Source organism: Schistocerca nitens, chromosome 1 (assembly GCF_023898315.1).
Source record: "Schistocerca nitens isolate TAMUIC-IGC-003100 chromosome 1, iqSchNite1.1, whole genome shotgun sequence".
Classification (NCBI taxonomy): domain Eukaryota; kingdom Metazoa; phylum Arthropoda; class Insecta; order Orthoptera; family Acrididae; genus Schistocerca; species Schistocerca nitens.
The window spans coordinates 370,677,530-370,702,378 of NC_064614.1; the positions used below are offsets into that span (position 1 = coordinate 370,677,530).

The 24,849-nt window shown below is 41.5% G+C and overlaps 1 protein-coding gene across 2 annotated transcripts in view; it reads right to left on the bottom strand.

Moving 5' to 3' along the window:
• Positions 1 to 24,849, bottom strand: part of LOC126248884 (uncharacterized) — a 122,185-nt gene that overhangs the window by 62,146 nt on the left and 35,190 nt on the right. For both annotated transcript variants that reach the window (XM_049950355.1, XM_049950346.1), the window contains 2 exons: positions 10,782 to 10,816; positions 1,971 to 3,159 (listed from right to left, as the gene is read on the bottom strand). In XM_049950355.1, coding sequence (XP_049806312.1) covers positions 1,971 to 3,159; positions 10,782 to 10,796 — 1,204 coding nt within the window. In that variant the 5' untranslated portion in view covers positions 10,797 to 10,816. The remainder of the gene's footprint in view (positions 1 to 1,970; positions 3,160 to 10,781; positions 10,817 to 24,849) is intronic.

The following is a 24,849-nucleotide window of genomic DNA, read 5'->3' on the forward strand; positions in this document are numbered from 1 at the left end:
CCATATACGCTCATGATAGTAGCATGTGAACTGAAGACCAGCTTCACCATTTCCAAGATCGTTATACCCTCCTCTTGATACTACCTAAAGATTACGTGAAGTGACAGGATTGGTGGACTTACCAAACGAAAGCGCTGGCAGGTCGATAGACACACAAACAAACACAAACATACACACAAAATTCTAGCTTTCGCAACAAACGGTTGCTTCGTCAGGAAAGAGGGAAAGAGAGGGAAAGACGAAAGGATGTGGGTTTTATGGGAGAGGGTAAGGAATCATTCCAATCCCGGGAACGGAAAGACTAACCTTAGAGGGAAAAAAGGACGGGTAAGTCTTTCCGCTCCCGGGATTGGAATGACTCCTTACCCTCTCCCTTAAAACCCACATCCTTTCGTCTTTCCCTCTCCTTCCCTCTTTCCTGATGAGGCAACAGTTTGTTGCGAAAGCTTGAATTTTGTGTGTATGTTTGTGTGTCTATCGACCTGCCAGCGCTTTCGTTTGGTAAGTCACATCATCTTTGTTAACATTCCACGTGGGAAAAAATATATCTAAAAACAAAGATGATGTGACTTACCAAGCAAAAGCGCTGGCATGTCGATAGACACACAATCAAACACAAACATACACACAAAATTCTAGCTTTCGCAACCAACGGTTGCCTCGTCAGGAAAGAGGGAAGGAGAGGGAAAGACGAAAGGATTTGGGTTTTAAGGGAGAGGGTTAGGAGTCATTCCAATCCCGGGAGCGGAAAGACTTACCTTAGGGGGAAAAAAGGATGGGTATATACTCGCGCACACACACACATATCCATCCACACATATACAGACACAAGCAGACATATGTAAAGGCCTTTACAAATGTCTGCTTGTGTCTGTGTATGTGCGGATGGATATGTGTGTGTGCGCGCGAGTGTGTACCTGTCCTTTTCCCCCCTAAGGTAAGTCTTTCCGCTCCCGGGATTGGAATGACTCCTTACTCTTAAACCCACATCATTTCGTCTTTCCCTCTTTCCTGACGAAGCAACCGTTTGTTGTGAAAGCTTGAATTTTGTGTGTATGTTTGTGTGTCTATCGACCTGCCAGCGCTTTCGTTTGGTAAGTCACATCATCTTTGTTTTTAGATATATTTTTCCCACGTGGAATGCTTCCCTCTATATATATATATATATATATATATATATATATATATATATATATATATATATATATATATATACACACAAGCAGACATCTCACAAGCAGACATATTTAAAGACCAATGTCTGCATGTGAGATGTCTGCTTGTGTCTGTATATGTGTGGATGGTTATGTGTGTGTGTGCGCGAGTGTATACCCGTCCTTTTTTCCCCCTAAGGTAAGTCTTTCCGCTCCCGGGATTGGAATGACTCCTTACCCTCTCCCTTAAAACCCACATCCTTTCGTCTTTCCCTCTTTCCTGATGAGGCAACAGTTTGTTGCGAAAGCTTGAATTTTGTGTATATATATATATATATATATATATATATATATATAAACAAAGATGATGTGACGCACCGAACGAAAGCGCTGGCAGGTCAATAGACACACAAACAAACACAAACACACACACAAAATTCAAGCTTTCGCAACAAACTGTTGCCTCGTTGCGAAAGCTTGAATTTTGTGTGTGTGTTTGTGTTTGTTTGTGTGTCTATCGACCTGCCAGCGCTTTCGTTCGGTAAGTCACATCATCTTTGTTTTTACATATATTTTTCCCACGTGGAATGTTTCCCTCTATTATATACATATTATATATATATTTGTTTGTGTGTCTGTCGACCTGCCAGGACTTTCATTTGGTAAGTCACATAATCTTATATATATATATATATATATATATATATATATATATATATATATATATATATATATATATAACATAGGTAATGTCTCAGAGTTCAAGTTAATGCAAATTGCATTCATACATAAAAATAAACTGTGAGGAATACCTACCTGGCATTTGCTTCTGTAGTTCTTCATGATTAAACTTGTGACCACCCCATGAATGACAATAGAATCTTATCATATCCGATGTCCATGACAAAGGAACAGACTGTGAAAGCACCTTATTTCTTGGCTTCACTCTTCTTGGCTTAGAGTTTTCACTTTTCCTTTTTCTTTTCTTTGCTTTAACAACAGTGTCAACACTTTGTTCAACACCTGGTTCATCTTGATCCAATACATTGTTTCCTGTACTTGGAACTGTGTATGACACAACTAGAGCATTTTCAGATGGAACAGTTGTTGAAAGAGAGTCTGCAGATAGTGACGAATCTAACAATGCAACATCATCTGATGATGTATCAATTTGGATTGTGTCAGGGTGCTGGTGAGGATCAATATTCTCTTTCTGAGTGCTTTTTTCTTTTTGCTTGATGTGTGATGATTCGTCAGAACTATCAATGTTTATAACAACTGGTGGTGGAGGTGTAGGTGGTTTTACCTCAATTACAGAATCAACAGATTCTGCATCACTATCAATAACAATAACACTTTCAGAAGTGCTGAGATTACTTCTCCCACTCAAGATGATATCATACTTTGATATTTCTGCTTCTCTTTCATCACCGACTTTATCAATGCAAACTGTAGTACTTATCTTTTCTGTCACAGCATTCCCACAATCTTTGTCATTGGGAACAATATGACATGAATCATCATGACTCTGCTCATTTTTTTTATCTGCTTCAGGCTGATTCAGGCAAAAGCTTGGAATGCTGCTACCAGACAATTTTTCGTTATTCTTTATAAATGTTTGTTTTTTTCCATTGAAATGATTTCTAGAGTATATCTTTTCATTATTTTCTTTGCTATACTTCTGTTTCATTGCATCTAATTTTGCCGTCACTTTTTTAATTTGGTTTCGTACAGATTTAGAAGGAGACATACTGTTTACAACAGAAGGTGAACATGTAATTGCTTTCACTGCATTTAGTCGGAAGACCTTACTTCTTGCGCTAAAGTGAAGTTCAGAGTCTTCCTCAGTTCGATTTGGATTTTCTACATCTTCTTCTATTCCATTTGTTTCATTATGTTCATGATATATCAAATTGTACAACTGAACTTCCTTCTCACTTGTGAAGCTGTCACCATCAGAGTCATTATCTTCTTGTGGATAATTTTCATTTTCTTCATCTGCAACCTGAGAAAACATATTTGGTAAGGAAAAATTGCTTATTATCATTACATTCATTATAAAACAATGCCGTATAAAAGACTGAATATCACTATCAAACAAAGAAGAATAACACTTACCAACAAAATGAATGTAAGGTAATTAATGAAAATAACTTGTGCTCAAGTTTGTGCATTCCTGAGAAATTGGGAGCTAACCTAGCTGGGCAGGCCTCATCAGAGGAGTCAAAGTGTACCTCACAATGACCCATCTTTCTTTACTTTCCTCTCCCTACCTATTCCTTTCCATCTCCTGATTTCCCTTCCAGCACATACTTCATCAGTATAGGAGGTGGGCGACATTGATAGACAAAGGAAATCACTTCTCTATCAATGGAGCAGGGCATGGCCAAAGCCGGTCTGAAACCCATTCAAGGAAGGGGGTGGGGGGTTTGGGTTGTTTGGGGGAGGAGACCAGACAGCAAGGTCATCGATCTCATTGGATTAGGGAAGGACGGGGAAGGAAGTCAGCTGTGCCCTTTCAAAGGAACCATCTCTGCATTTGCCTGGAGTGATTTAGGGAAATCATGGAAAACCTAAATCAGGGTGGCCGGACACAGAATTGAACCGTTGTCCTCCCGAATGTGGTTCAAGGAAGGAGTGGGGTACATGACTGGATAAGTCTTGATGGTTATACTGATGTTGAATAGGTATATCCTCTAAAACTCAAAGTTTTTGACTGATATGACGTCTGTGTTGACAGATGTGAAAATTACCGAACAATCAGTTTAATAAGCCACAGCTGCAAAATACTAATGCAAATTCTTTACTGACGAATGGAAAAACTAGTAGAAGCCAACCTTGTGGAAGATCAGTTTGGATTCCGTAGAAATATTGGAACACGTGAGGCAATACTGACCTTACGACTTATCTTAGAAGAAAGATTAAGGAAAGGCAAACCTACATTTCTAGCATTTGTAGACTTACAGAAAGCTTTTGACAATGTTGACTGGAATACTATCTTTCAAATTCTAAAGGTGGCAGGGGTAAAATACAGGGAGCGAAAGGCTATTTACAATTTGTACAGAAACCAGATGGCAGTTATAAGAGTCGAGGGGCATGAAAGGGAAGCAGTGGTTGGGAAAGGAGTGAGACAGGGTTGTAGCCTCTCCCCGATGTTATTCAATCTGTATATTGAGCAAGCAGTAAAGGAAACAAAAGAAAAATTTGGAGTAGGTGTTAAAATCCATGGAGAAGAAATAAAAACTTTGAGGTTCGCCGATGACATTGTAATTCTGTCAGAGACAGCAAAGGACTTGGAAGAGCAGTTGAATGGAATGGATAGTGTCTTGAAAGGAGGATATAAGATGAACATCAACAAAAGCAAAATGAGGATAATGGAATGTAGTCGAATTAAGTCGGGTGATGCTGAGTGAATTAGATTAGGAAATGAGACACTTAAAGTAGTAAAGAAGTTTTGCTATTTGGGGAGCAAAATAAGTGATGATGGTCGAAGTAGAGAGGATATAAAATGTAGACTGGCAATGGCAAGGAAAGCGTTTCTGAAGAAGAGAAATTTGTTAACATCGAGTATAGATTTAAGTGTCAGGAAGTCGTTTCTGAAAGTATTTGTATGGAGTGTAGCCATGTATGGAAGTGAAACATGGATGATAAATAGTTTAGACAAGAAGAGAATAGAAGCTTTTGAAATGTGGTGCTACAGAAGAATGCTGAAGATTAGATGGGTAGATCACGTAACTAATGAGGAGGTATTGAATAGAATTGGGGAGAAGAGGAGTTTGTGGCACAACTTGACTAGAAGAAGGGACCGGTTGGTAGGACATGTTCTGAGGCATCAAGGGATCACAAATTTAGCATTGGAGGGCAGTGTGGAGGGTAAAAATCATTGAGGGAGATCAAGAGATGAATACACTAAGCAGATTCAGAAGGACGTAGGTTGCAGTAAGTACTGGGAGATGAAGGAGCTTGGACAGGATAGAGTAGCATGGAGAGCTGCATCAAACCAGTCTCAGCACTGAAGACCACAACAACAACAACAACATGACGTCTGTGTGTGAAGTCAGTACATCCTATGTCTCGCCGGAAAGGGTGGGGGCAAATGACTGGTGCCTTAAAACAGATCCTTTTGGCTATGGCATGGCAAATCCAAAAGAAGAGGAGGATCCTCCATGTTGTGGGCCAGTTGTCGAGCTAACAACCCTACCCCAGAAAAATTTAATGCAGTTAAAAATTTAACAAATTAGCCTCAGGTGTCAGATAGATTAACTGAAAGACAAACACGGAAAGGAAAAAGGATGAAAAATTTGATCATATCTACATGGAACATCCAAAGCCTTAACCATCCAGGGGTTGCTCATTAGTAGCATCAGAGCTAACACATCATAAGATAGACGTAGTGACATTACAGGAAACCAGATGGATAGGTGAAGGGGCATGCAGAGCAGATAGGGACACTATAATTTCTATGGAGGAGGCTCAGAAAGACAATTTGGGGTGGATTTTGCCATCAGCAAGAACATGGTAAACCAAGTAAAGCAGTTCAAAGCTGTGAGCAAGTGTTTGTTATACATTAAAATCATGCAGAGAAGTAGGACACAACCTTCATCAATGTTCATGCCCCTACTGAATACAAGACAGACGACAAAAAACAGGAGATCTATGAAGGGTTAGATCGTGCTTATGAAGAAGTCCTGAAAAGGAACATCCATATACTTCTAAGTGATTTTAATGGTGAAGCAAGCAAAGAAAATATCTATTCTGCGACCATGGGAAAGTACAGCCTGCACAAAGACCAAGGATAACAGCTTATTTGCTGCTACAAAGGACATGGCTGTCAGCTCAACAACATAAGAAAATTCATCTAGGAACATGGTGCTCACAAGATGGAAAAACCACCAATCAGACAGACCACGTAACGATATACTTGCAGCACAGGAAAAAGTGAAAGATGTCTTAGCCCAATGAGGAGTGGAGGGTGGTACTGACCATTTCTTGGCACAAGCAAAACTAGACCTAGAGAAGTTCAGGTTTGCTAGGAAAACAAAAAATGGAAGCCCAGGATTTGAGTCAGAAATAAATAATCATTCAATGTACTAAGAAATGAAGATGATGATGAAGTGGAGAAAGTGACACACTGGGAAGACAGCCGTGACAGGTACTCTGAATAAAGCACTGGGTAGATAGAAAGTACAGGGAAAAAGTAAATGGTTTATCGAGGAATGTGGAGTTGTTGTTAAGAGAAAGAAGAAAGCACATGAGTTATGGCTACATGATACAGATAATGAAACACCGAAGGAAACATTTCTAGAAATGCACAGACACATCAAGAGTACAGAGAAGTGAAAAGAGAAAGTACCTAACAAAAAGTCTTGAAAATGTGAGCTGAACAGCTTAAAACTGGACAATAGAAGATTCCACCAGCATGTGAAAACAGCAAGAAAAGGCTTCCGTGCAAGAAATCAGTACATTAATGACAAAAGTGGAAACATGGGTATGGATGCTGAATCAGTCTCAGAGTGATAGAAAGGCTATTTCAATGCGCTTCTCAGATATCTTAAACCAGAATTATGTTTCAGTGAAAAACAAGAAGAAACAAATTAGACAGAGGTTGACATCAAAGTGGAAGACATAGTGAAAGCCATACAGAGAGGATGAAAAGCGACAAAGTTCCAGGAAAGGATATGGTCTACGCAGAAATGCTGAAGTATGGAGGAAGCACATTACAGACTGAATTGTTGCAAACTCAATCAGCTCATCTGGAAGACTGAGGCATTACCAGGCAGCTGGAAGACAGCAGTCATTAGTCCAATATACATGAAAGGAAGCAACATTGCTTTAACTATCAAGCAATCATTTTATTTAATGTCACAAAATATCCTTTCTACAAACTAAAACCATTTGCAGAAAATATCATGGGAGATTGTGAGACTGGACTCCAACCAAACTGTTCAACTACTGACAATGGGCTTGCTTTTAGGCAAGGTCTTGAGAAATACTGGGAAAGAGAGAGAAAAGTCCAGATGTTGTTCGTAAATTTTCAAAGAGTTTATGACAATATTTGTCAAGATACCCTCTATAAAATCCTGAAGAAGTTCATAATCCCAAATAAGCTCATTGAAATGATTAGAGTTTGTATGAGTGAATTGAGTGCAATACCAAGAACTGGTGGAGCACTCGCAACCTGACCCCATATGAACTGGATTAAGACAGGGAGATGCACTGTCACACATACTATTTTATCTCACCCCGGAAAAAGTTGTAAGTCAGAGCCAAGTTGAAGCCTATAATGGGCTACACAGATGACACAGTGTCAGTGAGCATGAGTGAACAAGACTTTGGGAAGATGCACAAAAGGACTGCCACAGCAGAAAGTAAAGTAAGACTACTCATGAATAAACAAAAAACATAACATAAGCAAGGAGGCAAAACTAAATATGCACAATAGCACTTCACAGTTGACAGAGACCAGTTCATGTCTGTTGACGAGTTCAAGCACCGCACCTGGGAGTTGGTACAACTGTTGTAACCCAACATCCACAAATGCAAACAAAAGAATTTCTGCTGGTTCCAGATATCTATATGTCCTCAGAGATATGTTCAAGTCTAAAGCCATATCACATTCTGCGAAAATGTAGATTTACAATGCTGTTATATGCCCCATTGTCCTCTATGGTTGAGAAAGCCGGACACTAACTCAAAGGGAGATGCAGAAACTTCTTAACATTTGAAAGAAAGGCAACGAGAAGAATCTGAGGTCCAGTGAGAGACGCAAAGAACAAGAAAGAAAAATGAAATTTGTCAGGCCAAAGTTTTACAATATCAAAAGAGAAGATCATTCTAATGGGCAGGTCATATAATATGTAACCTGATTTCATAAGCAACATATTACAGCAAAACATATCAGAACAAAAAGACGCCTAGGTAGGTCAAAAAATTTATGGACAGATAATGTAATGAAAGATGTGTAAGCTCTGAATGTAGTCAATTATAAGGAAACAGTAACAGACAGAATGCAGCGGAGACTGAATGTTGATGCAGTGCATGCTCTACAGGGCCGGCGACAACTTAGATAAGTGAATAAGTATGTAATTAATAGAAAACTGTTTGTAAGAAAAATCCTGTATGGAATAATAACAATATTATGAAAAGGGTAGATTGCTACTCACCATATAGCAGAGGTGTTGAGTCACAGACAGGCACAATAAACAGGCTACTAAACACACGAGCTCTGGGTCAGAAGACCTTCTTCTGAGACAGACAATATATACACACTCATTCACGCAAATGCAGCTCTCACCCAAACACACACACACACACACACACACACACACACACACACACACACACACGACCACTGTCTCTGGCTGCAGAGGCCAGACTGCAAGCAACTGCGCATGATGGGAGAAACAGTCTGGGTGGTGGGAGTGAGGAGGAGGCTGAGGCTGGTAGGGGGAGGGAGAGCAGGGTAGGGGATGAGGTGGAGAGAGGGTAGGGCAGCTAGGTGATTGAATGGATGTCGGGTGGGGCAGAATAGGAGATGATAAAAAGACTGTGGATGCGCTTGTGGAATAGAAGGCCATGGAGTGGGAACAGCGAAGGGATAGGTGGGTGAAGGACGATAACTAATGAAGTCTAGAGACTGGGAGGGTTACGGGAATGTAGGATGTATTGTAGGCGGAATTGCCACCAGTGCAATCCAGTAAAGCTGGTGTTGATGGGAGAGATCCAGATGGCACAGGCTGTGAAGCAGTCATTGAAATGAATGTTGTATTAGGCAGCATATTCAGCCACTGGGTGATCCAGTTTGTCAGTGACCATTCATGTGGACAGACAGCTTGTTGGTTGTCATGCCCACACAGAACGCAGCACAGTGGTTGCAGCTAAGTTTATACATCACATGACTAGTTTCACAGACAGCCCCGCCTTTCATGGGATAGGTGATGTTTGTGAGCGGAATGAAGTAGGTGTTGGTGGGAGGAGGTATGGGATAGGTTTTGCATCCAGGTCTATTACAGGAATATGGGACATAAGGCAAGGGGTTGGGAGCAGGGACTGTGTAGTGATGAATGAGGTTATTGTGTAGATTCAGTAGGCACCAGAATACCACCATGGGAGGGATGGGGAAGATAGTGGGTAGGGCAGTCCTCATTTCAGGGTATGAGAGGTAGTCAAAATCCTGGTGAAGAACATGATTAAGTTGCTCCAGTCCTGGGTTGTACACAGTCACGGCGGGTATGCTCCTCTATGGTAAGGTGGAGCGACTTCAGGAGGTGGTGTGTGTCTGGAGAGATAAAGCATGGGAGATCTGTTTCCGCACAAGATTGGGAGAGTAATTACAGTCTGTGAAGGCCTCAGTGAGACCTTTGGCATCTTTCGAGAGGGACTGCACATCACTACAGATGCAACTGATACATGTGGCTAGGCTGTAAGAAAGTGACTTCTTGGTATGGAGTGGGTGGCAGCTGTTGAAGTGGAAATATTGCTGGTGGTTGGTAGGCTTGATATGGACGGAGGTACTGATGTAGCCACCTTTGAAGTGGAGGTCAGCATCAAGGAAAGTGGGTTGAGGAGGACCCAGTGAAGCTAATGGGGGAGAAGTTGTTGAGGTTCTGGAGTAATGTGGATAGGGTGTCCTCAACCTCAATCCAGATGATGAAGAAGTCATTAGATGTGTTTGGGATTCTGAGTGTTTATAAAGGATTCCTCCAGATGACCCATGAAGTGGTCGACATAGGGTAGTGCCATGTGAGTTTGTAGGTGATGCATTAAAACAAGAAGTAATTGTGGCTGAGGATGTAGTTGGTCATGGTGACTAGGAAGGGGGTTGTAGGTTTGGAATCCATCAGGCATAGGGAAAGGCAGAGGTCAATAGGGGCTACGCCATGGGCTTTAGGATGTTAGAGTAATGGGAGGTGGCATCAATAGTGACAAGCAGGGCACCATGTGGTAAAGGAACAGGAACTGTGGAGAGTTGGTGGAAATGGTTGCTATCTTTTATGTAAGAGGGTAGGTTGCAGGTAATAGGCTTAAGATGTTGGTCTACGAGGACACAGATTCTCTCAGTGGGGGCACAGTAACCAGCCACAATGGGGCATCCTGGTGGGTTACATTTATCAACTTTAGTAAGCATGTAGAAGGTACAAGTGCGGGGAATGGTAGGGATGAGGAGAGATATAGACTCTGTGGAGAGGTTCTGGGTTGGGCCTAAGGATCTGAGGAGAGACTTGAGATCACTCTTGATTTCTGGAATGGTGTCACTGTGGCAGGGTTTGTAGATGGCCAAATCTAACAGCTTGTGGAGTTCTTCTGCCAGGTAGTCCTTGCAGTTCAAAACAACAGTGGTGGAGCCTTTGCCAGCAGGTAGGATGATATGGTCGGAATCAGATTTTAGGTGGGGGATTGCGATTCTTTCTATAACAATTCATGGCAGACAAGTGTGGGCAATGTGTGCAACTGTTTGTGCGAGATAAACAGCTAATGAAAAACTGCAGCTTTAAACAGGTTTCATCCAAGAATCACAGGACTTATTAGCAACAGTTACTGAAAATAGATAAGCAAACAAAAATCTAATGAAACAAACATGAGAAAACGATACAGTACATAACAGTCATGACAAAAATTATTTCTTACCTCAATTTCATCCATTCTTTACATCTCCAAAGTAACTGAAAAAAAGAGGAACAGTAAGTTAACATGCTAAAAAAATGAGAAATTAATGTGATTTTTCTAATACTGGTACAATCTATATAATAAATGTGAATATACAAAGAGAGGCACTGCATTATTTGATAGTATGTAGGTTGGTGGAAATGACACACAGGCTGCAATTTGCTTTAAATGTGAACAGAACTTAGGTTCCCTTTTAAAAAAAATTCATATCCCAATAGTCACGATTGAAATGACAAGCCAGAACATGCAAGCCATGAGTATGCCTTGGTGGTAGTAAATGTTAAATTCAGTGTGACCCTGTGGTTAGACGATGGACAGCTGCGCAGCTATATGAAAGCAGGTACGCTGTGAATCAGGTGGCACTGGGAAATTCCAGTTTTGCATGTCAGCAATGGTGGACTATGGGTTGGTGGGAAATGGCAATGAAATACTGTATGTCACTCGTGGAGAATAATGGGACTGATAGAACCCCCCCCCCCCCCAAAACACACACACACACACACACACACACACACACACACACACACAAAGAAGTGGCAGCCACATAAAAAAAAGCTCTTTATCAAAAACAATCAATCATTTTTTACTACAAAAGTTACAGAAACTTAAACACAAATAATTAACACAATCTCCAAAAAATTAATACATAGTAAATGCAAACAGCTACACTAATAAACATTGCATCAACTCTTAGTCACTGAGGAGTGTTAAGAGACATGTTGCAATAATTACTTGCAGAAGCAATAAAAGTAGAAAGCTAATAATTTGAACAACGTCACAATTTTAACTTCTAATAAAGCCAGCCACACCAGAGAACACAATAGCATGTGATATGGTTAGTGTTTCTGATGTACAGGATATGATGACATTATAAGATTAACCAATTAAAAATGTCTTGTTTTGTTTCATGCGTTTCTCCCATGTTTGTATTTGGTGCACTTTCCAACTGCATATACTGTGCTGCCATCTGGGACTTGATAGTGAAGTTATTGGTAAAAAGACCGCCTTTCCTTCTTGCAACGTGTGTGGGGCTGTGTGTGTTACATGACACATTTTGTACCTGTTTACCATCAAACTGTGTCATTATCCTACACTGAGAACTAGCCTTGCTTTACTGCAACTCCTGTAACAACTTATGGGCCCAGTAATCACTGAGGACAGGTTTTATGTGACATACACTGAAGTGTCAACAAAACTGGTATAGGCATTTGTGTTCAAATACAGATATATGTACACAGGTGGAATTTGGCGCTGCGGTCAGCAACATCCATATAAGACAAGTATCTGGTGCAGTTGTTAGATCAGTTACTGCAGCTACAATGGCATGTTATCAAGATTTAAGTGAGTCTGAATGTGGTGAGTGCACGAGTAATGGGACACAGCACCTCCAAGACAGCAAAGTTGAGTATTTTCCTGTACGACCATTTCACGAGTGTACTGTGAATATCAGGAATTCAGTAAAACTTCAAATTTCCGACATCACTGCGGTCAGAAAGAGATCCTGCAAGAACGAGATTAATGACAACTGAAGACAGATGTTCAACATGACAGAAGTGCAGTCCTTCTGCAAAATGCTACAGACTTCAATACTGGGCTATCAATAAGTGTCAGCGTGTGAACCATTCAACAAATCATCATCAATATGGGCTTCCGGAGCCAAAGGCCCACTCGTGTATCCTTGATGACTGCACAACACAAAGCTTTACACCTCACCTGGTCCTGCCAGCACCGACATGGGACTGTTTATGACTGGAAACATGTTGCCTGGTTGGACGAGTCTCGTTTCAAATTGTATCGTGCGGATGGACGTGTACGGGTATGAAAACAACCTTATGAATCCATTGACCCTGCATATCAGCAGATGACTGTTCAGGCTGGTGGAGGATCTGTAATTGTATGGGGCGTGTTCAGTTGGAGTGATATTGGACTCCTGATAAGTCTAAATACGACTCTGACAGATGACATGAAAATAAGCGTCCTGTCTGATCACCATTTGTGTCCATTGTGCATTCCGACAAACTTGGGCAATTCCAGCAGGACAATGCAACATCTCACATGTCCAGAATTGCTACACAGTGGCTCCAGGAACACACTTCTGAGTTTAAACACTTCTGCTGGCCACCAAACTCCCCAGATATGAACATTATCAAGCATATCTGGGATGCCTTGCAATGTGCTGTTCAAAAGAGATTTCCACCCCTTGTACTCTTATGGATTTATGGAGAGCCAAGCAGGATCATGGTGTTAATTCCCTCCAGCACTACTTCAGACATTAGTCTTGTCCATGCCATGCCTTGTTATGGCACTTCTGCAGGCTTGTAGGGGCCCTACATGATATTAGGCAGGTGCACCTGTTTCTTTGGCTCTTCAGTGTGAATAAAACTGAATACTGAGTACAGTATCAAAAACCTGTGTGAGGAATTTTGAGGTTATTTTCTCCAAGTGCAACTGAAAACCTAACCTTAAAATGAAGGAAAATGACGTTACAAGAATTACAAAGCTCATAGGGGCGAGAAATAATCAGCCTGGAAATTTGAAGTAAATGCCATGGGAGCTTTGGATGCTGTCACAGGCCAAAACCTAAACCACTACATAATGAAACATGAACACTGCAAGCAGTACAGGCATATGAAATGGATCTCTCAATGTGGAAAAACATGTACAATGCAGCTCAGAAAATTACTGGAACATCAGTTCAGAAGAAGCCAATGTTACACAATATAAATTGTCAATCTTCTACTGGCACATGGACCAAACTAACTTGCAGTTTATGAACAGAAAAACAATGTAAGCATACATTCATTACAGCAGCAATGAAACAACTTTAAAAAAAATGTTTCAAGTGATGTGGCTACATACATTTCACAGTTAGAAGGCCTGTTACTACTTGAGGGATTAATGTGAAAATATTACAAACTATATGATGAACAAAAAATTGTTAATGACATTATCAACAAGCCACAACCATTTTAAGAGTGCTTGGGAATCAGCTCATCCTCATCAACAACACTAGAGAATCTGACCTCAAACAGATGATGAAAGAAAAATATACTTGGAAGGAGAGACAGCATTGGTCATAATTTTTTGTTTGTTTTATTAACCGCAAAATCGATTTTCGGTCACTTAGTGACCATCCTCAGTGCTGTAATATACAATTTAAATTGGTAGGCACTGGTGTCAACAAGCTTAGAGCGAACACATAAACTGAGCTGCTCAGTTTATGTGTTCACTCTAAGCTTGTTGACACCAGTGCCTACCAATTTAAATTGTATATTACAGCACTGAGGATGGTCACTAAGTGACCGAAAATCGATTTTGCAGTTAATAAAACAAAAAAATATCACCAATGCCGTCCCTCCTTCCAAGTATATCCATTATCTGGTCGTGGTGCACAGGACACTCCATGGAGTCGCCAATCAATGAAAGAAAAATATCTAAATCTCAAGAAAGTTATGAAGCAAGATGCTTTTCTGCCAGATAAACAACGGAGGAACACCCATTGGAAAAATAACCCTCATCAAGATAAAAATTCAAGAAAACCAGATAAATGTTTCAAATGTAAGAAACCTGACAGGGTGTATATGCGGACTAGGGAAAAAAATTCCCGTATTTCATGGTTAAAAATACATTTTCTCCTGTGTGAAAATACATTTTTTCCATGTTACATGACAGTATACGTTTCCTCGGAACTGTAAAAGTTATCAATCCTTTGAATGTCTATGGTTTTATACACCGGCGTAGAATTTCTCGGCACTTTAGAAAATGAAACTCCAAGGGGTGGGGGAACACATTTTGGAAAGATCTTTGGTGTGCAGCAACATGTACGCTGCATATTTTCGTATTACGAAAGTATAATTGCGAATTCCATCAAACATCGCATGTTACTTTCCGAAGCATTGAAATCGAGATTGGGATGCGCTTTTGTAAGCCAGTCACGTGATCTCGCCAGCTGATGACAGCGGATATTCAGAGTATAGGATACGTGATTTAGTCAGCGAATAGCAACATCACTGGTAAGTAGCGCCAACACACAAATAGAAGTTAACTGTTTAAATTAATATACATAGTGTTGCTACAAGAAAAGCAACGCCTTCACATGTAATATTGCTCTCTAAAATTTGTGGGGGCGTAGAACCCCCAATAACATCACCACCTATCGCAGCGAGAAAAACTATCTTTGCCAGATCAACATTGTGTGTACAATGCGAGAGTAAAAGTATTCATAGTAATTGACGGAAGTGTGAGTGATTATTTATCGTCGTCATTACCACTATCTATAGGTACCTTGCTGAGCAATCGAGTTGACTTCTTTCTTCATCCAGTCACAAATCGAAACATGTTACTTTTTTTTTTTTTTTTTTCTTATGCCGCGATTCAACGCAACAAGCTTTAACTTCATCACAACTCGTACAACGTGCAGCTGCCAAAACGTTTATTTCAGGCACGACTCAGGAACCCACAAAACAACGAAACTGAAATGTATACTGATGTCGCTGGGTCTACAATCATATATGAAACCATTTATGTGCAACTCATTCCACCCAACGAGTGGCGCATCCCAATGTAGTCTAAACTAGGCTTAACGCTTTTCAAACCATCATTTGCAATATTTTCCTGCTACCTGTTAGAAATAGATTCGTTTCAGCAGTTGGCAGAGAGCACCAGATAACAGGCGCCATCGCGCTTGCACAGCTACGATGACGTAGGAAGCCCGTATGTTCGTAGTTAAAAAGCTCTTACATTATGTCCTAAAGGAAACAAGACATCAGAGGATACTTTCCAAGATAGATAAATAGATAGATATCCAGTGAACATGGGCCCTGGCAGACCCGCTACTTCCACAAACTGCCTCCATTCCTTCCTGTTTTGCGCCCGGTTCCTCCAGGTGTCTTCAATTCCCAATGCTGCTAGGTCCTTCGCCAGGTCGTCCATCCAGCGCTGCACTGGTCGTCCAATGGGGTGTTTGGTATTTGGTTTCCCCTCTAGTGCCATCTTTGTCTGTCTTCCATCTGGCATACGGGCTACATGGCCCATCCATTGTATTCTTTTGCTCTTTATCTTCTGTAGGATAGTTGATTGTCACATCAGAAGGTGGATTTCCTCGTATTTCCTCCTCCTCCAGTCTCCGTTATCTAAAGCTGGTCCCCATATCTTCCTCATAACTCTTCTTTCAAATATTAATAGTTTTTCTTTTTCTCGCTTAGTCATGCTCCATGTTTCTGAACCGTACATTACTGCTGGTCATATCACTGTGTTGTAGCTTTCCATGTTAAGTGTTCACTGAGATTGATTTAGAGCCGAGCGTCTTTCTGAGGGAATGCATGCATTTCATTCCCACTGCTATTCTTTCCTTGATGTCCATTTTCATGTTGTTGTCCGTGGTAAACCAAGATCCCAAGTATTCGTGTATTTGAACTGGTGAACTCTCTTGAACCTCTTGCCATCCATCTCAAGAAATTCTTCCTGCTCTTGTCTTCTTCCTAACTGCAAGAACTCTGTTTTTTCTTAATTCATTTTGAGCCCTACCTTCTGTGCATAACTGTCCATTTTCTGGTACATTCCTTTCAACTCGTGCTTTGATTCACTTAGTACTATTTGTCATCTGCATATGCGAGACAACTGAAGTTACTGTCCATCTCTACTCCAGCCCACTCCTGTTGCCTAACTCTTTTATTACTTTCCCTAAGATGACACTGAACAGAGCACATGAGAGAGCATCCCCTTGTCTGAGGCCTGTCTCAATCTCTAATGTTTCTGATGTGGCTCCTCAGAAACGTACTGCTGCCTTTGACCCTTCCATACAAGCTCACACCATTCTCACTGGTTTCTCAGGGATTCTGAAGTCATGCACTGCATTGTATGGGCTATTCCTGTGGATGCTGCCATAAGCACGTTGTAGATATCTTTATCATATTCCCAGAGTTTTTCAAGCAATTGTCTTAGTTTGAAAATGTGATCTATTGTCGATCGGTGTAGTTGAAAGCCAGCTTGGTATTCCTGTATGTTGTTCTCTATGAATGGTTGCAATTTTCTGAGGATAATGATGGACAGCACCTTATACGTTACATTCAGCAAGCTGATTCTTCTGTAGTTACTGCATTCCATTTTACTTCCCTTCTTGTATATTGGGCATATTATAGCCAATTTCAATTCTTCTGGCAGTATCTCCTTCTCCCATATCAACTGGATCAGTTTATACATCTCTAAGTGTAAGCTCTTACCTCCTTCCTTGACTAATTCTGATGTTATTCTGTCCTCCCCTGGGGATTTGTTGTTTCTGAGTCCTTCGATTGCGATCATCACATCTTCTTCATTAACTTCCCATTCTTCTTTATCTTTCCTTTCCTCCATAGTGTTTGCAGGTAATATCTCATCCAGATCTGGGCGATTCAACAGTTCTGAGAAGTATTCTTTCCATCTTTCTACCATTCTTTCCTTGTCATTTATCAAGTTGGGCTCTGAAATCCATATTTCCGATTTTTTATATATTGGAAGAACTGCCTTGAGTTCTTGTTTTGGCTCTCTGCCGCAACTTGCTCTAGCAAACTGGGTAGATATATACCCTTCTCTGCTCTTAGGATTGGCTTTGTCTCCCTTCTGATATTGATAAAATGTTCTCTTTTCTCCTCATTCTCCCTGTCAGTTAGCGACTTCTCCCTCATCTTCCTTCTCTTTTCTGCAGCTGGCTGGCTGGCTCGTTAAACCATTTCCTCTTCTTCATTACCTTCTTTCTTCCCAATATATCCTCCACTACACTTAGTACCATGGATTTTATTTCTTTCCACCTTTCCTCCACGTTCTCTCTTGCTTCCAGGGTCTCTAGGACATCAAAACGGTTTTTGATTTCTATAGCATATTGTTCTTTAATGCCACTTTCTCACAGTTTCTCAACATTCAAAGCAGATTTTAGTGTCCCCTTCTTCTTATGCACGTAGGTGAACATTGTGATTTATCTGGAGGTGGTTCTTCCATCTGGTGAGCACCATGTTCCCTTATGTATTCTCTTATGCTCGAAGTAAGTCGATCTTACTCTCAGGTTCTTTGAGATAGCTAAGCTGATCATCCTCTGACCATTCTCATTAGTCTCATCATGCAAACTGTGCCTTCCTATAGCTCGTATGCAGACTTCTTCTTTTCAGCTTCTCCATTAAAATCTCCTAGCACTATCTTGATATTTCAAGTTTGTGTGCTCTCAATTATTTTTTCTAGTTGGTCATAGAACTCTTCCTTTTCCTCGTCTGTTTTATCCTCAGTTGGTGCATGAAATTTGATGAAAGTGATGTCTGACACCTGGTTTCCAAGTGCTATGTAGGATATTCTCTTGTTAACAGCTTTGAATTCCTTCACCGAATTTGCTGCTTTGTTGTGTATTACAAAACCAGTGCCGAATTCGTGTTTATCTAAACATACGCCGTAGACTAGTGTGTATCCATTCTCTTTGTGAGTTCCTTCTCCTAGGCATCTTGTCTCTTGTACCGCCACCAGGTCCAGTTCATATCAGTTAATTTCTGAGCATTGGAATTTCGTGAACCATACTAAAATGCATAATTCAGCTTATAGTGCACATTCATATATCCAGATTCCCAATGAAGCAGGCTTCAACCTGATATTAAGTTTTTCTGTGTGGTTTTTGGGATGTAAATTTTCATTGGGTACCAGTACTGTATTATCTCATGTTTGGTTATTTATTATGGCAAAATTCCATACGTGCTAAAAGATGAAACCATGCACTTGAAACGCAATGCACAGTTGAAACTACATGGCGTGTTTTCCTTTCTGCGAAATAATCTATTACCTCATCAAAGTTAGTCAAACGTTTTGCTACAAGAAAAATCGAAATGTTGTCTAATATTGAAAAAGCTTTTAATACAAATAGTACCCACGTCTGGTATGATTTCTTGATCTGATGACGTCTGTTTTTGTCACTGTCTGCTAGATGAAACGAAATAGGCCTGTCTAATATTGCAGCAATTGTAACACACACCAAATAAACGGGACTGTTTGGACACAAATGGTTATGTTTACAGCACGGCAGAATATAATTCACAAAGTACCAATATCAAATGCCTATTAGGCCTACTAAAAGCAAAACTCTTTATGTTAGGAAATAGTTTCACATTTCAGTTATACGCTCCAGCTTCTCAAGCATGAGATAGATAAGTAGTAGTACGAAATTTTTGTATAAATTTCAAATTGTCACATTCTTCCATAATTTGTGTGATCCGTTTCTTCTCCTTCCTCGTTCTTACAAACAATCTTGTCATCACTAATTCTGTAACTATTCCTACCAGTGTCAAGACGCATTCTATGGTTAACTTCACCAACCCTGCCACAATCACCGATTTAGTTATCCCGTGTTTATTCTACCGTTAGGTATAGTTACGTGTTCGTACAATGCGTTTTCTGCGCTACTCCCAGAATTGAACTTAGGCGGCTGCTAGCCGGGGACTGTACAACGGGCCCTTGCTAGTGTAGCGATATGGCTAAACCTTTTCTGTCAAAATTTCATTTTCTTGGCGACACCGAGAAGATAATACCTGACCTTTCTTATCTGTTATTCCTGTTTATCATTTATTTCCACTTTGGTAGTCTGAATCTATGGATTTCGCTAGTAATTATAACAAAGCTGATTATTCGTAAACCCAGTCAACCACATAACAAACAGCGATTGCAACCGTTTGGCTTTATTTCGCTCAGCCCGTACAGCCCCGTCCCATTTCGCCTGCAGGAAAGTTTATTTCTAGATGCAACCGGAATTCCTCTGGCAGCGACATCACGTACACTATGGACTCATTCAAAAATCAGCTGCTTACGATTCATTCAGAAATCAAGAAGGAATGTGTTCAAAAATGTTAAAAAATCAACATGGATGCCTTTCAAAATCATATGAATAATCACTAGATCAATGTGCGCTGGATGCTAGGTGTTTTGTGAAACAAGGTTTTCTCCCTCAAGAATATGAATTAGAACCCCCCCCCCCCCTCATGAAATTGCTGCGATGGACAGACACCCCGGTGAATGTACTATGCAGTTGACTTACAGCTAATATACACTCCTGGAAATTGAAATAAGAACACCGTGAATTCATTGTCCCAGGAAGGGGAAACTTTATTGACACATTCCTGGGGTCAGATACATCACATGATCACACTGACAGAACCACAGGCACATAGACACAGGCAACAGAGCATGCACAATGTCGGCACTAGTACAGTGTATATCCACCTTTCGCAGCAATGCAGGCTGCTATTCTCCCATGGAGACGATCATAGAGATGCTGGATGTAGTCCTGTGGAACGGCTTGCCATGCCATTTCCACCTGGTGCCTCAGTTGGACCAGCGTTCGTGCTGGACGTGCAGACCGCGTGAGACGACGCTTCATCCAGTCCCAAACATGCCCAATGGGGGACAGATCCGGAGATCTTGCTGGCCAGGGTAGTTGACTTACACCTTCTAGAGCACGTTGGGTGGCACGGGATACATGCAGACGTGCATTGTCCTGTTGGATCAGCAAGTTCGCTTGCCGGTCTAGGAATGGTAGAATGATGGGTTCGATGACGGTTTGGATGTACCGTGCACTATTCAGTGTCCCCTCGACGATCACCAGTGGTGTACGGCCAGTGTAGGAGATCGCTCCCCACACCATGATGCCGGGTGTTGGCCCTGTGTGCCTCGGTCGTATGCAGTCCTGATTGTGGCCCTCACCTGCACGGCGCCAAACACGCGTACGACCATCATTGGCACCAAGGCAGAAGCGACTCTCATCGCTGAAGACGACACGTCTCCATTCGTCCCTCCATTCACGCCTGTCGCGACACCACTGGAGGCGGGCTGCACGATGTTGGGGCGTGAGCGGAAGACGGCCTAACGGTGTGCGGGACCGTAGCCCAGCTTCATGGAGACGGTTGCGAATGGTCCTCGCCGATACCCCAGGAGAAACAGTGTCCCTAATTTGCTGGGAAGTGGCGGTGCGGTCCCCTACGGCACTGCGTAGGATCCTACGGTCTTGGCGTGCATCCGTGCATCGCTGCGGTCCGGTCCCAGGTCGACGGGCACGTGCACCTTCCGCCGACCACTGGCGACAACATCGATGTACAGTGGAGACCTCACGCCCCACGTGTTGAGCAATTCGGCGGTATGTCCACCCGGCCTCCCGCATGCCCACTATACGCCCTCGCTCAAAGTCTGTCAACTGCACATACGGTTCACGTCCACGCTGTCGCGGCATGCTACCAGTGTTAAAGACTGCGATGGAGCTCCGTATGCCACGGCAAACTGGCTGACACTGACGGCGGCGGTGCACAAATGCTGCGCAGCTAGCGCCATTCGACGGCCAACACTGCGGTTCCTGGTGTGTCCGCTGTGCCGTGCGTGTGATCATTGCTTGTACAGCCCTCTCGCAGTGTCCGGAGCAAGTATGGTGGGTCTGACACACCGGTGTCAATGTGTTCTTTTTTCCATTTCCAGGAGTGTATGTGCAGCAGGCATATAAACTTGTTATCAAACAAAAGATCCAAGAAGCATTACTGCTCTCCGACTTCTAACATTTCATTACCTATGTACAATTTAAGATAAAGGTGTGTCGTTTTGACCCTGCAGAACTAAATTACAGGTTTTTGTAGATGATACCTGAAAATCACATTTAAGAGCACGATATTGTGGCTTTAAGATTCCTTCCTGGAGCTGGCATTCAACAGCACCTACTGATGTACTGCTGCAAGGAACACATAGTTCAGGGCTTCCCAACGTGTGGTCCGCGGACCCCTTAGGGATCAACCGGCTCTTTTTAGGGGGTACGCGGCCACCTTTCACCAAATCGTGTAAAATAATGAGTAAAATTATTGAATAAAAATGTGAAAATCAAATTCATCACTATTTTTTTGTGTGAAAAACATGTGTACTTTTACTTCAGGCCGCATTCCCAAGCAGCCTTTGCGGTTCCTAAGTGAGAACGCATACACAGTTTAGTGCCGTAGAATGTGGCTTCTCTGATCGACTGTTTCACAACAATACGGGGGTTGTTTGTGCGCCGGCTCATGGTGCTAGATGCGCTGAAACCTTTTACGCATGCACAGAGTGAGCTCTGTCGACCAATCACAGCACTCGCTGGCACGTATGCGGCCCCAGGCATCATTAAATGTTAAACTTGCTTTATCAGTGCACTACCTATTTCATAAGTCAATTTTTGACCAGTTTATTACTTCTAACATGGATTGGTGCCTGAAGTCAGGATCATTGAAGAAGGGTGCAGTTTCTCCATTGCCTTCACAGCAAGGGAAGTTTCCAGTTGAAATGAATAAGGAGGGAGGACGACCAAAGGAAGAACAATCACCAGAAGCTCCACAGCAGGATTTATTATGTGAAAACGCTGGAAGTACTCCATTGGTTACAATATCCTGTGGAAGTGGAATAACCAAGGAGTGTAAGTACAACGAAAGCTATTTAGAAATGGGCATTATGGAGACAAAGGAGGGTAAAGCTCAGTGTATAATTTGTGTGCGAGTCCTTCCGGACAGTTCAATCGTTCTAGTTAAACTGGGCCTTCATTTTGAAGGTACTCACCCTGATTTCCAGGCTAAAGGCATAGATTTTTTCAAAAGGAAGACTGCTGAACTAGCTGCTTCTCAGCATTGCATGAAAACTCATGCAAAAACAATTAATGAAAACTCATTAAAAGCTTCTTTCTTGATTAGTTATAGAGTGGCAAAAACAGGCAAAGCTCATACAATTGCAGAAAATCTCATAAAGCCATGTGTTAATGATATTGTTTCTTGCATGCTAGACGAAAAGGCAGTAAAGGTTGTATCTTCGGTGCCATTATCAAACAATACTGTCAAGAGACGCATTGTTGACACATCAAACGATGTGAAATACACTCTTGTTTCTCGCATCCAACACAATTCATTTTCTCTGCAGATAGATGAATCCACTGATGTTGCAGGATTAGCGATTTTGTTGGCTTTTGTCCGTTATGAATATTCTGGATGTTTTGAGGAGGACTTCTTATTGTGCTTACCACTAGCTGCCAACACAACAGGTGCTGAAATATTCTGTCTATTGGATGATTTTTTAAGGAGTAACGAAGTTTCGTGGTCTAATTGCATAGATGTGTGAACAGATGGTGCAAAAGCTATGACGGGTCCTACAGTCGGAGCAATAACGAAAATAAAAGAAAATGCCAAGAATTGCAGCCAGTAGTCATTGTGCTCGCCACAGATACACTTTAGCTACGAAACAAATGCCTGTTTCGTTCAAGAAAGTTTTAGACGAATCCATTCAAATCATTAACTACATAAAATCAAGGCCGTTGAAGACAAGACTTTTCACAATACTGTGTGAAGATATGGGAAGCCTTCATCGTTCCCTGCTTCTCCACGCAGAAGTGAGGTGGCTCTCATGTGGGAATGCACTCTCTTGGTTGTACGAATTAAGATTGGAAGTCTTAGATTTCCTTTTGGAGCCTAACACCAAATTAGCAAACCTTATTAATGACGAAATGAATATTTCACTCCAAGGGCAAAGTGAAACAAAGGTCATTGCTATCGACAAAGTTCATGCATTCAAGAGGAAAATCAATTTTTGGGATGAGAGTGACGAGGAGGGGGAGGTCGAGTGTTTCCCTCTTCTCAAGGAGTTTTGAAAAACAAAACATTGGCGCTTGGGAAGAATTTGTTTCATCAAATCCTGGACCATCTCCGAAGCTTGATGACATTGTTGGAGCATTATTTCCCAACAGCTGAAGATGAGAAGCTGCAGAAATACGAATGGGTGGTCAACCCATTCACTGTATCCAAAAAGCCGAACATTCTATCATCAAATGAATATGAGTTGTTGATAGAAATTGCCACAGACCCTACCTTGAAATCAAGTTTTGACATTGACGGTTACTCACACTTTTGGATCCATTTGGATAACAAGAAATACTATCCCCTTGTTGAAAAGGCAAAATGTGTACTTCTTCCGTTTGCCACAACATACATGTGTGAATCTGGATTCTCGATCTATGCTGTCCACAAAACTAAGTACCGAACCTGTCTAGATGTGGAACCGGATATCCGTCTCCAGTTGTCAAGAACTGAACCCAACTTTTCAAAATTGTGTCAGCAGAAGCACCCTCAACCATCACATTAGGATTCCATTATTATTCCTACAGACTCATCTATAGTAAAGAAGAAAGCATTTTTCTTTGTAGATGCTCAGTGGACGTAACTGAACTATAATTCTGTGGGAATTTTGTTTCTGTCTTCTATCATTTACAAAATAATTATTAATTGAATTCTGTAGGCATTGATATTTTTGTTACAAAAATTAAAATGATCTCTAAAGCTAATTTCTTTTTTCCTTTGCAATATATCCGGTCCCCTCAGATAAAAATATGGCCTGCCTATACTTCAATTACAGTTACTTGCTATTAATCTGACACTATATGGTGGCAACTGGCTGCGAGCGTAAACAAATGAGGACTTTTCACTTGCCACCTTGTAAGAGGTAAACCTCCTCTACTAGAATTGTTTCCTTTGAAAAAAAAAAAAATGTCTTACGTTCTGTGAAATGCTTTGTCTTCTTACATAGAAATAAGAGAGTCTGTTTGTTTGTTTTCCTAATTTGTTTACAGTTGAGGCTGACTGCCACGATATAGTGTCCAAATAGTAGTTGAAGTTGTCAGCTGTGGCTAAACTGTTGCCACGCCTCCTGCCAGTTGCCAGCTACCAACTGACAGTACACTACTGCAACGCCGCCTGCTAGCTGCGGCTAAGGACTGACAGCTGCCGATCAGTAGATACGCAAAGACGTAAAAATAACTAGACTTTCCGAGCTGTTTAAATGGGCACAAAAATCGATTGTGGAACTGGAAAATGGCTTTGTAAAAGCAGATTTCCAGAATCAATTCTGAAGTGTTTACCTGATCAACCAAAAGCGGAACTGGGACATCGGCTTACGAAATCTGGTTTTGGAGGGGTGAATGTATTCCCACACACGGCACAACAGATGTCACAATAGTCCTTTAAAGGCAATTCCTTGGCCTATT